This window comes from Haliotis asinina, chromosome 11 (genome assembly GCF_037392515.1).
Source record: "Haliotis asinina isolate JCU_RB_2024 chromosome 11, JCU_Hal_asi_v2, whole genome shotgun sequence".
NCBI classification, from domain to species: Eukaryota; Metazoa; Mollusca; class Gastropoda; order Lepetellida; family Haliotidae; genus Haliotis; species Haliotis asinina.
In genome coordinates, this window is record NC_090290.1 from 25,955,295 (window position 1) to 25,969,899 (window position 14,605).

At 38.8% G+C, this 14,605-nt stretch overlaps 1 protein-coding gene across 18 annotated transcripts in view; it reads right to left on the reverse strand.

Moving 5' to 3' along the window:
* The window catches only part of LOC137256387 (tyrosine-protein phosphatase non-receptor type 4-like), a 121,595-nt gene that overhangs the window by 16,504 nt on the left and 90,486 nt on the right, over positions 1-14,605 (reverse strand). For all 18 annotated transcript variants that reach the window (XM_067794234.1, XM_067794225.1, XM_067794233.1 and 15 more), the window contains one exon: positions 12,519-12,660. In XM_067794234.1, the coding sequence (XP_067650335.1) occupies positions 12,519-12,660 (142 nt within the window). The remainder of the gene's footprint in view (positions 1-12,518; positions 12,661-14,605) is intronic.

Below are 14,605 nucleotides of genomic sequence, written 5' to 3' on the forward strand. Positions count from 1 at the left end.
CGATTCACTAAGTATCTCCCAGTGCTGGGGAAAAGGTGGTTTCAACAGCTATGCTTCGCTCAAAATGCATGTGCTGTGAGTAGGTTTGCGGAGCTTGAAACAGTATGCCTGTTCGGAGTATGAGGTCGTGAGCTGTTGTCTAATCTTGGTTTTGTACACAAACAAGTAAATTTCTGCTTGTTACATAAAAAACATGTTGATTGTGATAAGCAGACTCAGTGTCTGGTGTATTGAAACCTATATGTCTGTCTGCCTGTCTAATAACAATATGCAATGCACAACTTCAATCATTGACCACATGCAATTTGAAATTTACACCTATCGGGCTTAAAAGCCATAAACAAAGAGCCGGTTAACAACACAGAGAGCCGACTAACAGTATCTGCAAATGAACCAGTGGCCAGTGGCAAGACGTCGTTACACCTGAGTGCACACCTACCAGCTCTGACTGGGTCCGGTATTGCGGCTACTTTATTTTGAGGGAGGTAAACCGAAGTACAAAATATTGCACTTTTGATTTGTGATTATGTGCTTATAATTTTGTTTATTTGTTTTGTCACAATCACCAATGCATTGTATACATCATACACAAGTGATAACTGTGTTTTAATTAAGTTTGATTTTTTTTGGGTTGCGTGCGACCTTTGAAGTAGTTTTTGAGGAGAAGTGGATAGAGTACATTCCCAGTTTCGGACAGACGGACACAGAATGCAACCCTGTATGCCCCCGACCATATTAAGGTAAAAAGAAAGAATGATGATGATGATGATGATGATGATGATGATGATGATGATGATGATGATGATGATCCAGAAAGATTTACAGACAAACTGATTGATTTATCTGGGATTCCAAACTAAGTTACTTTGGCAGATAAACTGCTTATTGTCCTAAATTCTGAGGTATTCTAGCATTGCTGTCAATGAAATAATATAAAAATAAGCATCTTTTTCTTAATTGAGATGAAAGATAAGAAATACAAAAGATTAGTCATAGCAATATCAACATGAATTGGGAAACATTTAATTACAAGTTTGCATTTTCAAAGACAATAACTGCAAATGAAGGGGATCGAACATTGGCCCTGAGCAGGTCCACATACACCCCTTTCTGGAAACATTCTTTCAAGGGCCTGTATTCACTATTCCTTGAAATGTGTAAGAAGACAGGATGTCCAACTCTCAGATTATGACAGATTTCCTAAGTGTGACTGTGAAATATGTTTGGTGATCAACAAGCTCTTACTACCGAGTGTTGATACTCTCATTATCCTGGCTGAATGGCTTTCAATCATGGTAATCCCACCAACAGCACCCACCATCCATTGTGAAACTCAAACACAGGCTAAGGCTGACCATTCTGTCACCATCTGAAGATCCACTGAGGCTTCATTGATAAATGTACAATAAGTTGCTGCCCAACAGACCAAAAAATCTCACAATAGATGGAAGATTACTAGCAAACCTTTCTCCTAATTGAAAGAATCAACAACCATAAGCTAACCATAAATGTTTCTACATTTTGTTTCTGACAAAAGAAGACAAAGTGTTTGTCCAGTGATGATAGTGGTCCTGTGTCCAGACAAGACCAGCCTGACAAGGGGGCAGATGTGAAGGAAGGGATGTTCCACCTCTGTCCACATGTCCTCCCTAACAGGATTTATGACCATCATCAATGTCCATGCCCAAATCCACAATAATCTGCCAGTTATATACACAGCTTGAAATACAAACAGCCAGTGGGAACAAGTATGGAACAGTGATTGATTTAATGTGTCCACATTTAATATCAAACTGTGATAAAACTTTCAATGAGTCTCTATGAGGGCTTTATGATTCTTTCTTCTATTATCAATCTGGTATTCTTCCTTTTGCAATTTCCACTGATCAAGAGAGCTACACATGTGAGTGCTGAGGCCACTTGGCCTATCATCCGATGGCAGCTACACACACAGTTTATCTAACCCACATGACTTCTCCAGTTAGTTTGTCAACTCTATTAAGCCCTGTAATTTCTTGCATGCAGTTATGTGGTTGTAAGGCAGAAAACTACTTTCAGAAAAGGAAAATCAATTCAGTGAACAATATGTAATTGTGCTAACTAACAGGAAAGACAGCTTTGATGAAAATATAATCAAGAAGATTCAACTTCATGTTCACTGCCTCTGCTAACAGAATATATTTCCTTCATTTATGTTAGACCTCAGCTGATAATTTTACAGACATAAAAAATAAAGCACTACTGCATAACACTGTGTATGACATGATATATCTACATACGCATGTCATGCTTATAAATGTCCCTTCACTGAATGTAGACGCTGACCTGGTGAATTCCTGCCACATAGTTGATCGGTGCAGGTAGAGCTGGGAGAGGCGCCAGCCTCAACCACACAAAGCCAGTCACATGTAATCCAGCAACCATCTCCCTGTCTGCATGTCCGACATACCACATTCACCTTACTTAATGCCCTCTATAAATACCCCTGACATACAGAGGCCGTGCATGCAGGCCATGTAACATATAAATCATGGCTGTACACCAGGCTAACGTATACTCAACACGGCTTTCAAATTACTACCACTACACTACACTGAACACTTGTATTCTACATAAATGCAACATGTAAACGGAAGTGTAAGGTGAAGTATCATTTGCTATACATGTCTGCTTACGCCCACCTGCAAAGTTCAGTTGGAGACATTCCTTACCACAAGAAGACACAGACAATCATCCAAAACAGAAGGAACATTCTATTTCATCTTTTACTCCTTGAATTACACAAAGTTAAGCAAGACACTTCACACTGAATGAAATAAGACATTTAAGTAGGACCATAAGTATTGTGACTGAGAGTAAGAGTGAATGTGTGGTGGCAAGTCCTCTCTTGGAGGTGGGCATGATCCTTGTGCCACCCTACATTAACATGGCATGTGTCATGGACACATTGAACATAACCTACTCTACCTGACACCAGGCACAGATTTCTCTAATATCTTGAACAATAACCTAAAAATATAAGTTTGAGCATTGATACTTCTTTTAGTAGCATTAAGTCTGACTGATGTATAGCTGGGTCAGTGAGGTGACAGTCAGCCTGACATATACTGCCTGAAGATAGACGCCACTGGCCAGGTTACTAAACTTCCTTCATCCCCTACATTCCCATCATACTTTAAATAACTCATCAGTTGACACTGGTCAAATTCTATCAACTCGGCCCCAATCAACACTGGTCATGTCTCATGGTAGATAACATTATGTCACTTAAATATTTCAATCAATTACATACAGCACACCACAGAACACTGAGCTCAAGTGTTCCCAGTAGAATACATCTATTTTGATGAATCCATTCTTAATAAACAGTGGTAATTGTTTAAAAACACTTCCTTCTTCAGTTCTACTTAACTGATAACATCCCTGAAATAGCCCTCACTTACTCCTTCATATGCAGGTGGAAGCTGAACAACTCTGAAAGTAACAGCACCTCCGACAACACATCTTCGTACAACCAGCTTGCTGTCCTGATGGTCGACTGGCTGGCTGGATTTGATGCTGTTTCTACGCACAAATCCCGAAATTACCTTCTCCTTTGTTAGAGACTGTTTTGTAACACCAGAAAAAGAGGCACCAGATCTGAGCAACCTTTGGGAAGTTTCAACACGCTTCACATTGACACTATTTTCCTTCTTGTCACCTCCATCAGAAAGGGTCTTTCCATGGACATGTAGTCGGTTTTCAACATCTGTCTTCAGTCTCTCCACTGAAGAATCTCTCTGAATCCCTATCAGCTGGAACCCTGTTTCCCGGGGAACCTGCATCAATTCACTATCACTCTGTCCAACACATACTTTTTCGCCTATGTTTCTCAACTGATCACTTTCTGTTTTGTCTAGCTGAAATTTAACAGACTTTTTAACCTTATCTTTTTTTGGCAAAATATCTGACTGAGGAAGATGCTCAACCAACAGTTTTGCCTGGAATTGAGGATGTTTTTCCTGGTGCGACAATGAAACGTGTGACTTGGTTCCTTTTCCTTTATCAACTTCTGGTGTAGTTTTTGGCACATGTGGATTATCACCACTACATTGAGCAGCAGACTTGTCATGACTATGAGTGAGATCAGACTGAGAAACAATTGATGCTGGCCTGCTTAGAGCAGTTTGTGTTAGCACTTCTTCATTAGCACTTGATAAAGAACGTCTTTGAGCACTAATAGATGATCGTCCCTTGTCACCTGAAATAATTCTAAAGCCCTTTTTCCCTCGTATAACTTTGATTTTCTTTTTAAGTATAATTGGTAAGACTTTCTTATCAGATTGTTCTGATGAATCTGTCTTATCTAATTCAGAATCTACAGAGCTGGAATACTGAAGAACCTTACAATCATCATGCACATTTTGGGAGGAGGGTAAATTCTCAAAGCTTTTATGCCTACTTCGAGAATAAAGACCAGTCTGGACTGAACCATTAATGAGCCTTCTTGGTGAAATTTTCTCCTGCACTCTACTTTCTGGCTTTGTGTCTTGTCTCTTCCCAGCAGATTCTGGCTGAACTCCATTTTGAGTCGTCACACTTTCACCACTGCCAGTTTTTACAAAGTGTCTCACACTTCTGGATCGGACAAGCTGGAACACTTGCTCCTTCCTAATAGCCTGTGATCCACGCTCAAATGGACTCGCCATAAACACCACCATCTCTGTGACCACCATCAGTTTAAGTGGGGACACCACAAGATTCTCTCTAAAATGTTTCTGTATACACCCCAAAATTCTATTTCCTTACCATACAATCAATCCCTTTGCCCACTTGCTTCAAACTGTCCTGAGCAGTAAAACCTTCCACTTGACACCTGGATGGTATATTCTTACACAGTAATCCTTAGGTATGTTAACAATGGCTATATCTGGAGTAATCACATACGTAAACCTGAATATTGTTGATAATCGTAACCTGTTCCAAAGCTGAACAAGCTCTTGTGTTTGCCAGTTGATGCATATTACATCAATTACTTGATCCAAATTGAAGTCAAACATCTACTTCTGTCGACATGCCATATGTTTTACTCCATTGGTTGAACAGTTGTCAGAAGAGATGACACGTACACCCACATTTCCTATAAAAACCACTGCACACATTTCACAAACACCTTCCTTAATTTGTGTCCCACTTGTAACGGCAAATAAAGGATGTGTTATCTTGTGTAATAAATATCTGTAATTCCTTTTATAGACTCTGTATTATCTGGCAGAGCAAGCAGTTAGTCCTGTCATAGGCGTATCCCTTCCTGCTATGAAAACCTTGCTATTGATTCAAAAGTAGATCCTCCTCTGAATTGTAAAAGGTTTAGGTATCATCCAATGTATCCGCCAATCTATGAACAGTACATTCCACCATAGGGGAATCACACAACACACTGTCCAGGCAACTTTTCCCCAGCTAGTCACCTCATGAAAACAATTATCCAGTGGTTACAAACTCTGTAAAGTCAGCTGAATCAAGTAGGCCATTTTTACTTTACAAGAAAGCTTTGTACATTGTGATGAGACAATCAGGGCACACCTCTCTCACTATGACTACGCTGACACAGACTTAGCCCAGGCAGCTGATCTTGGCTACTGCAGACCCTTGTAACTAAAAACTTCACAGCTATTGCTGACAGGCGACTTCAACCCAGCACTTGACAGATTCTAGTCTTACAGATGTCATGCATGGAATGCATTCTGCTTTAACGGAGTGTCAATGTGGGTTAAAGCATTGAAACACACACTTATATAATCATTTGACCCTCGGTGAATCCAGTCTCAAGCACTCCTGAAGATATTGTCTTATAGCTGTCCAGTTTCATACATCACAGGTCTGTTCACAAAATAAATATTTGAATATTTTCAGGGAATGATCAGAATGATGTACTTCCATTACAGATGTTCAAGTAAGGTTGGTCCCTTGATAAGACAGCAATATCCCAGTGTTTGGCAGTCCTCTCACTAATCGGTGACAGTGTTCAGTGCAGTCAAGCTTCAATTGTGGTCTATCCCCATCTGTCCTAATCCCTTCTGCCTATGTCTCATGATCCTGACTGGGATCCCCGCTTCAGTGGAATTGTAAGGCCGCTACCAAAGCCCTGATCCTGGTAGATGTCTACCGTTTAAAGAGACAGCCTCTCTCTACCAGGCCTGTATGTAGACCAGTGACACGACCCTGCATACATTCATAACACAATACACCAACTGTGACGTGCGCTACCTCGCTGGCTGTGTGGTATGGCTCCTAACTCCTTACCTGAATGCTATTTTTAGGTTATGTCATACAAAAGACTTCTACATATCCAAAATTATATCTGTCAATAATGCATTGCTGGCTTGTTTACCTACATGAAGTATGTGGCAACTTCAATGCCCACATTTCATTCATGAAAACATCAGGATTTTAAATGTATACTGATAGTGGTGCTATATTCTTTATAAGGCAAAACATTTCAAAGCTAATAGCAAAGCCTCTGATCAAAGAATTTTACATGTGAACTATTATTTGTTCAACTTGAATATTTTTCCCACAGCAGTGACCCAAAAGAACTAAGACATGTGAATATTGCTGTGTGCTATAGCGAGGTAGTGTACCCTGCCCTTGAATACTGGAGGGACAAGGAAGGGTGGCTTGTGTTAGCTGAACTCCACTCACCTGGTGTGGGTCAGCAAGGTAAGCCAGCTCACTCACCTCAAACCACAAGCTTGGGACCTTCATAATGAAATGACTAATTAATCAGGCTTTGTTAATTTGCTTGTCATCGCCCTGACTGGGCAATTTTGCTGGAATTCATGCTGGCAAGCATAGGGCAAGGATAAACTTTTTCTGTTTCCTTTGTCTATGTCTAGGCTGATTAGACAACACATTCTAACAAACAAAATCTGTGGAGGGATTTGAAGCTAAAAAGAAGCCTGGCTGAATTTAATCAAGGGACAATTGTAAGCTTGGGTTTGTGAATGATTAATGTTTCAAATCAGGTTTTTGAAACGGAGGTTTAACATCACTTAAATGAGAACCCTGTGAGGTGCTTGTCTATTAAGGCTGTAGATATTAGTCCCTCTTATGTCATGATACTCTTGGGTCAGGACACATTAAAGAATGTTCATTCATTCACAGAAGACACAAGTAAATGTGTTGCTGCCTTGGAAATTTATCACTGTCCAAACATTGCCCCTCGATGTGCCCTTCATGATGACAGTAAAGGTGAGATCTTGTGGATAGAGTGTCCATGTGCAGGAGAGAAACACTCACAATCAACAGACACTTTAGGTCTGGTAGAGACAATACTCACAATACGTCTATCAAGTTCTGTTTGAGTGATTAAGTTTAGTTTCATGAAAATAGCTTAAATGCAAAATTCATGTTGTATCTTCATAGATGTGTGAGCTCAATTAATTTTAATGATAAATAACTTATGAAGGTAAGTTTCCTATATTTTCAGTGACTTTAGAAAGTAAAAACTCCAAATACCCAAGACTGTCCAGACACAAGAAACTCAAAGACCATACCGACAATGTAAGTTTATTGCATCTGCACTAGCTGACAATGTGGGAGGGGATAGGTTGTCCTACATGTAACCGCCTACAACCTGACACAACACAGTGGGTTGGGCTTGGAAATCTGCCAATCCTCATTCAAGTAACAACTTTACAACATATCAATTGGTCAGTATAATTGTCTCCATACTCCAGTTCATACTGAATATATATATGTCAGGTGAAGTAGGACTATCCCTTAGTAATCCCATCCACACATTAAACCCTGTGTTATTATTTCAGCCAGCATTGCGTGATATCAATAGTACACTTTCATTGTGTCCCTTAGTGGGAAATAAAATGTCTGTACTATCCCTACAGCACACATTCTTCACATTGCATCACATCCAGCCCCAAACAATGAATCAAGGGCAACAACACACAAGCCATATCTTGTCAGTGATGCATGTGTTAATGTGGACATAACACACAAAGCTAAAGCTTACCAAACAATCACATTTACCAACACTTGATATCCTGGGATGTCATCTCAACATATCCAGAGTGTCATTTACCTTCTACCCTGAATAAGATCCATGTATGTCTTTATTTGGCATAACCTATGCAGTTATTACAAAGGACAGATCAATTGCATTTCTAGTAGAAGGCAAAATATTTCAAATGTTATCACCTTCGGCAAAATGGAGATAGGCATGTGAAAGAAATATGGATTGCCACAAACAAAAATAATATATCAGCACTGTTTGAACTGAAAATGTACACTGCAGTATAGTTGAATCATGTACTGTTGAACAATTAAAGAAACAGCAAGAATATACCACTTGAAGGGCTCCTAAATTAAATCAAACATAGCTTTGTAACAACCCTAGCAAGAGCTAGACTTACATATTTGTAGAAACATTATATAAACCTGTACACAAAATTTGTAAACTGAAAATATTTGTTGTTGGGTGGGAAACAGGAGAAAAAAAGCATCTTACAGAATAATATTATAAAATTATCCTAAAGTTACTTTCTAAAACAAGAAGATGATGATCTCTACTTTGTAAAATGTTGCTTTTTTTTGCTGGAAAAATTTGTGTATTTGTGTATAATTAAAGCAAATATCACTTTACCTATTTGCTTTGTAAAAGTGATTTTACAATCAGTCATATGTATAAACAACTTCTCATCTTGACATTATTTATTAATTAATATTTTAAGGTTAGAAGATTCGCAACCCATGCAATAAAGAGAGAACTAAGCTTGTACTGACAGTATGCAGCATGTAAAATCTGTTGACGTTATTAATGGTATTGAGGACAGCAGCCAGTGTCATGATAAAGCCATCAGCCTTATTTACCTTTGTCACACAGCTGCAGCTAGTATCCAACACTCAGTCAAGTGTAAGTGTGTTAGACACTGCCTGTCAGTTTACCATTTAACAACTTACACAACAAAACAAACACATTTTGCATTTTATTTAAACTGATATCTAAAGTTGCACAAAATTTTCTCTGTTCTTTTTTATATGCATATATTTTTATTGCATTGTACATTTTGAATTGTAGTGAAAAAGCTTTTCACTTTTTTTATTAAAAAGTATGTTTCAGGCTGAGTGAAATACATGATTACACAATGCCATTTAGAAAGTGGTCAAATGCAACATATGTCATATTTGGGATTACACTTTCTTAGTAAAGTACAAATTCTAGTACTGGACTCCACCAAAAAAGTACTAGAATTTGTACTTTAAAAAGAAAGTGTAACTTGAAATACAACTTGCCCACTTCTCATTTTGGACTGCTTTTGCAATAGGCTGTGTGTAAGTTGGACCTTTATTGGTCCTGTAACAAATGACTGAAGACCACATCTAACCCTGTGTTTACTGGTAATAAAGATAGTATCAATGTTCCAAGCAACACAAAGTGAGCTCAGCTACACCTGGTCCCTGATCAACAGTCCCGAAAGAGTTACCTCCCTTGGTAGGGCATTCAGATTTCATTGTGTATTCTCTTTGCATCAGATCTGTATTGACTTATTGAGTTACAACAGGTTGAGTTCAATATGCCTGCCATAAATGCTCTGTTATCCTTTTGTGTCTGGTGGGAAGGGACAAACTTGACCTATAAATGAGTGCCATATGATCATGTCTTTCAGATTCCCTGAATGCCAAGCTGAGGACAAAGGAGGGAATGTGATCAATGACCATCATCTGCTCAGCACGGACAAGCAGGAGGAAAACTGGGGTCAATTTAGTCTGCATGCACATTCATTGATTTCCATAAACTGCCACTAGGACACAGTACACAGTGTAGAAATGGAACTTCAGGAGAATGTATCCATGTACAAACAATGCAGCATCAACTGAATATTTCTCAAGTACTTCTAACACAACAACCTTTGTTACTGGAATAAAATTGAGACAGGTATACACTGAATATTTCTTTCAAAAGAAAGTGAATGAAGCTGAAGTATATCGCTGGGAGCAATAACAGCCATGTTTAATTTAGTGTTAAGTAAACAGAGCTGCTGGTGATACAATATTCATCTTAGAAGATGCATTTTCTGGTCTAAATTCTACACTGCCTGTACCACCATGCACTGACCCTGTCTGTATTCTACTACAGATATTCCACAATGCACTGACCCCAGCTGTCACTTGTCTGTATTCTACTAAACATGTACCGCCATGCACTGACTCCACTTTGTATTCTGCTACAGATGGACCACCATGCAGTGGTTTCTTCTGCCTGTAGGGAGTTTTCAAGGTATCTTAATAGGCCATACTAATGAAGATATACACATGTATTGATTCACCTTCCGTATGTCAACGGCTTAATCTCATCAATTGTCTGTAACCTGACTGTAACTCTAATTACAGACTGACATCATCCTCACACACTCTAATTAACAAAATCATAAATCCTGTATCTCCAATAACAACAACGATATATATGACTTCTCATCATATAGTTGGAACAGTATTGTGCATGTTAGTCATGTTACTCATACTGGTTAAGGAAGAACAAAGACGTGTTTTTACTTACAAATGATGAAAGTTATAGAGTACACAAACAAATCCCATGAGGACTAACCTTTTTTGTCTAATCTATTTGATGGACTGCCACAGAGTCCTCAGAAACAATACTTTATTGAGTATGGGCTGTGTTCCATTACAAAAATATTCACAAAACAACCAGCACAGACACACACGCACACACAGACAAACAGACATACTGACAAACACACACAGTGTATACAGCAATGTGAAACAAAATACTACAAGCAAAATCTAACACAATATCTCAAACCAGAGACCATATAATAGACATTGTCTCTGCTCAAACACAGTCCAACACAGCACTACAGGCACATGGCCCAACACAGCACTTCAGGCACACAGTTCAATACAGTACTTCAGGCACATGGTCCAACACAGCACTTCAGGCACACAGTTCAATACAGTACCTCAGGCACATGGTCCAACACAGCACTTCAGGCACACAGTTCAATACAGTACCTCAGGCACATGGTCCAACACAGCACTTCAGGCAAACAGTAAAAACAGCACAGGACTTAAGGCACACAATCCAACACAGCACAGCACTTTTGGCACACAGTCCAGCATAGGACTTCAGACACACAATCCAACACAGCACTTCTGGCCTCTATTTTGAGGCACTTTGTCATACAGCGGTGCACCTTCAAACATACATTGAATGTTGTATGCAAATCCTTGACACCATCCTCAGATCATAGCTCTATGATCAGGCAGTGACAATTGGAATATTGCTATGTAAATTTCTTCGGAGTAGGAGCTGTTTTCAAGACAGAACTATTCTAAATACTAAGAGAAAAGCAATATCCCTTCGAAACTGGCAAAATATATCTGTGAAAATGAATTGAGGGGAAAACTCTGAAATGTTTGTATGATTAGATTGAAAGACACATACACCTATAAGCACACATACACAGTGTCTTTATTGATGAAATGAATAGATAAAGCAACACATGTTAATTGTCAAACTTAAGGGTGACAAGCTTCAAGAGGATGATAACAAGGCTTGGCTCTCATTGAGAGAGATACAACAAACCCTTTCGGACAAGGCAAGGCGTATTGTGTCTTGACACTCAACATTGATGCATAATTTTATTTCTCCACTCTTAGTAGGACATTCTGTTCCTTTTGTTCCAACCTCCCACAATATTTTCACTTTTAAGAAAATAATCTACCATATTTCCTTGTGTAGTACACACAATCAATTAATAAATTTTATCAATTTTGTTTTAATACTATTATGTGTTGGCCTTGCTTGGTTTAATACCACTGTGGTTTGAAACCAGACGTGAAAAGATTGTGAGTGAGTGTGTGTAGTTTTAAGCTGCACTCAGCAATATTCCAATATGGCAGTGGTTTGTAAATAATTGAGCCTCGACCAGACAATCCAGTGTTCAACAACATGAGCATCAATCTACTGAATTGGGAACCGATAACATGTGTCAACCATGTCAGCGAGCCTGACCACCCAATCCCCTTAGTTGCCTCTTACAACAAGCATAATCGTCTTCTATGGCAAGCATGGGCTGCTGAAGGCATATTCTACCCTGGACATTCACAGGTCTGCCGTGAAAAGAAAAACAACATGTACTGATTGTGATACTGCTAACATCCAATGTCTATTCCAACAGATGCGACATGATTTAGTAATGATGGATGTTGCGGAGGTGTTATGCATTAAATATGCAGTACAGAATATCTAGCTAACAGTTTGTCCATGACAGGAATCCTCCCTAGACACACACTTTAGTGCACTGCATGCCCCATACACCACCACTCATTAATACTTGACTGTGTGCTGTCTGCTGCATGGAAGGGAACAGTCATTCACACAATGCACAAAAAAACAAGCTTAAATAAGCTATGCTGTACAACGTATCATTAGGTGAACCAGGACTTGTCATTTCAAATAATGAATGCACATAGAATCATTTGATAGTGCATATACTCACAATATACTCTTCATATGCAGGAATATCATAGTACTGATCCGATCTAGTGTTCTCTTCTGAGGAATTGAAGTTAACAACCTTGGTTGGAGCAGGTGCCGGATATGTGTCCCGTGATGTGTTGTGCGACAAGAAACCCCCATCACTGAAAGAAATCAACCACATGAATAAAATAACTTGAGTTCCACAAACTTGATTTTAAATGATTGAAATCTTTCCATATCAAAATTGATCAAATGTAATTCATGATTACTAAAATACATGACAGCAGGCAAAAGTATTTTCCACAGCAATATGTTGTAATGCAGTCACATCTTCTTCAAGCAATAGTAGTACCTGAAGAGCATATTCTTAATACATGTAACCATACGGTTCTCAACTAAATTTGACTTGGAACTTTTACTAGCAAACTGAGTTACAGACAGCATCAGGGATTAAAAATCCCATCACCCCACGCCCGGGACAAGTCTGTTTTCATTTTGGGCAATCAAATAATGGCATCTTACTTTCCTGTGGGCTACTAGATAATTTTGGCTTATGTTTTCAAACTGAAAATAAACTTGGATTTCATTTCATATCTGCTCAGAATGTAGCTACTAAATTTCAAAATGATAATAAAGTAGAGTTATCTTTCTTTCTTATTCATCACCTCTCATTAAACAATCCACTAAACATTAACATCAAACACCATGTTGATTTATTCGTTCACAATTATGTCAACATGACTTGTCATGAAAATCAGGGCAAGTGGAAACCTAGTCAGAACAAGTTACTTTCTTAAAGTTACTCGCCCTGTGGCAATAGACACATTTTTGTATCCCAAAACATTTTGGTATCCCTGCAGCATGCACATATAAACTTCTATCCTGTAGACAAAATCTGATGCAGTCTTGGAATTGCCTTAATGTACTGCACAGATTACTTAGTAGAATTGTTAAAGGTCACATGCAACCAAAAAATCAAACATAATTAAAACACATTTATCACTTATTCATGACATATAACATACATTGCTGCTTTTAAAAAAACAAATAAACACAATTATAAGTGTACAATCGCGATTCAAAAGTGCAATATTTTGTACTTGGGCTTACTTCCCCTCGGGGAAGCCCTCGGGAGACCGAACCCAGTCATAGCGGGTGGATATGCACTCAAGTGTAAAAACGGCTTCCGATTGGCTGTTTCATTTGCTGATATGCTGAGGGTTCATTGTGTGTATAGAAATATATTTGATGGGCATTTTAGAAGTATAGCCAGTCACAAGAAAGTAAGATTCTTTATGGATAAGAACTTCTTTTTGTGTACTTGATGCGTCGTTTCAGTATGGATTCATATACTGTTGTCAAACAAAATCATATACACGAAAAGAAGTCGTTATCCATGAAGAATGTATATAGAGATGTTGGGTTTGGAAAATACATGTTCTCTGAATTTGCGCTCGATCGAATAAAAAATCATCTCAGTTGAGATGGTAAACTACTGGTGGCTGGAATCTGTTATTCGTCCAAGTACAAAGCAGGACTTGAAACTGACAAGAGTTTGCACCAGTTTCCGTCAGATCCAGTCATCCGAAAAAAATGAATGTAGTTTGTTTACAACCCACAGACATAAAAACATGTCATGTGTATCACACGTGCCTAATTACATAATGTGGCAGACACGGGACTCAGGTGCATGAGTCATAAATCAACTTATTTTCTTTATGTCGTATAGTCTGATAGGTGTTAAGTTCAAATTGCACGTGGTCAATGATTGAAGCTGTGTATTTGCATGTTGTCTTTAGCAGACAGACATATAGGTGTGAATAAACCAGACACTGAGCTTTCTCTGTGACAGAGACTGCTTACCACAATCAACAAGTTGTTTTACGTAACGAGTAGATTATTTACTTGTTTGTGTACACAACCAAGATTAGACTACTGCTCATGACCTCAGACGCTGGGCATGCATACTGTTTCAAGCTCCGCGAACCTATTCACTGCCCATGTGTTATGGACTCAGCGCAGCATAGCTGTTGAAACCAGTTTTCCCCCCAGCGCTGGGGGGAATTTAGTGAAACGTTTGAACTCCGATTTCGTGGGCTTTTTTTT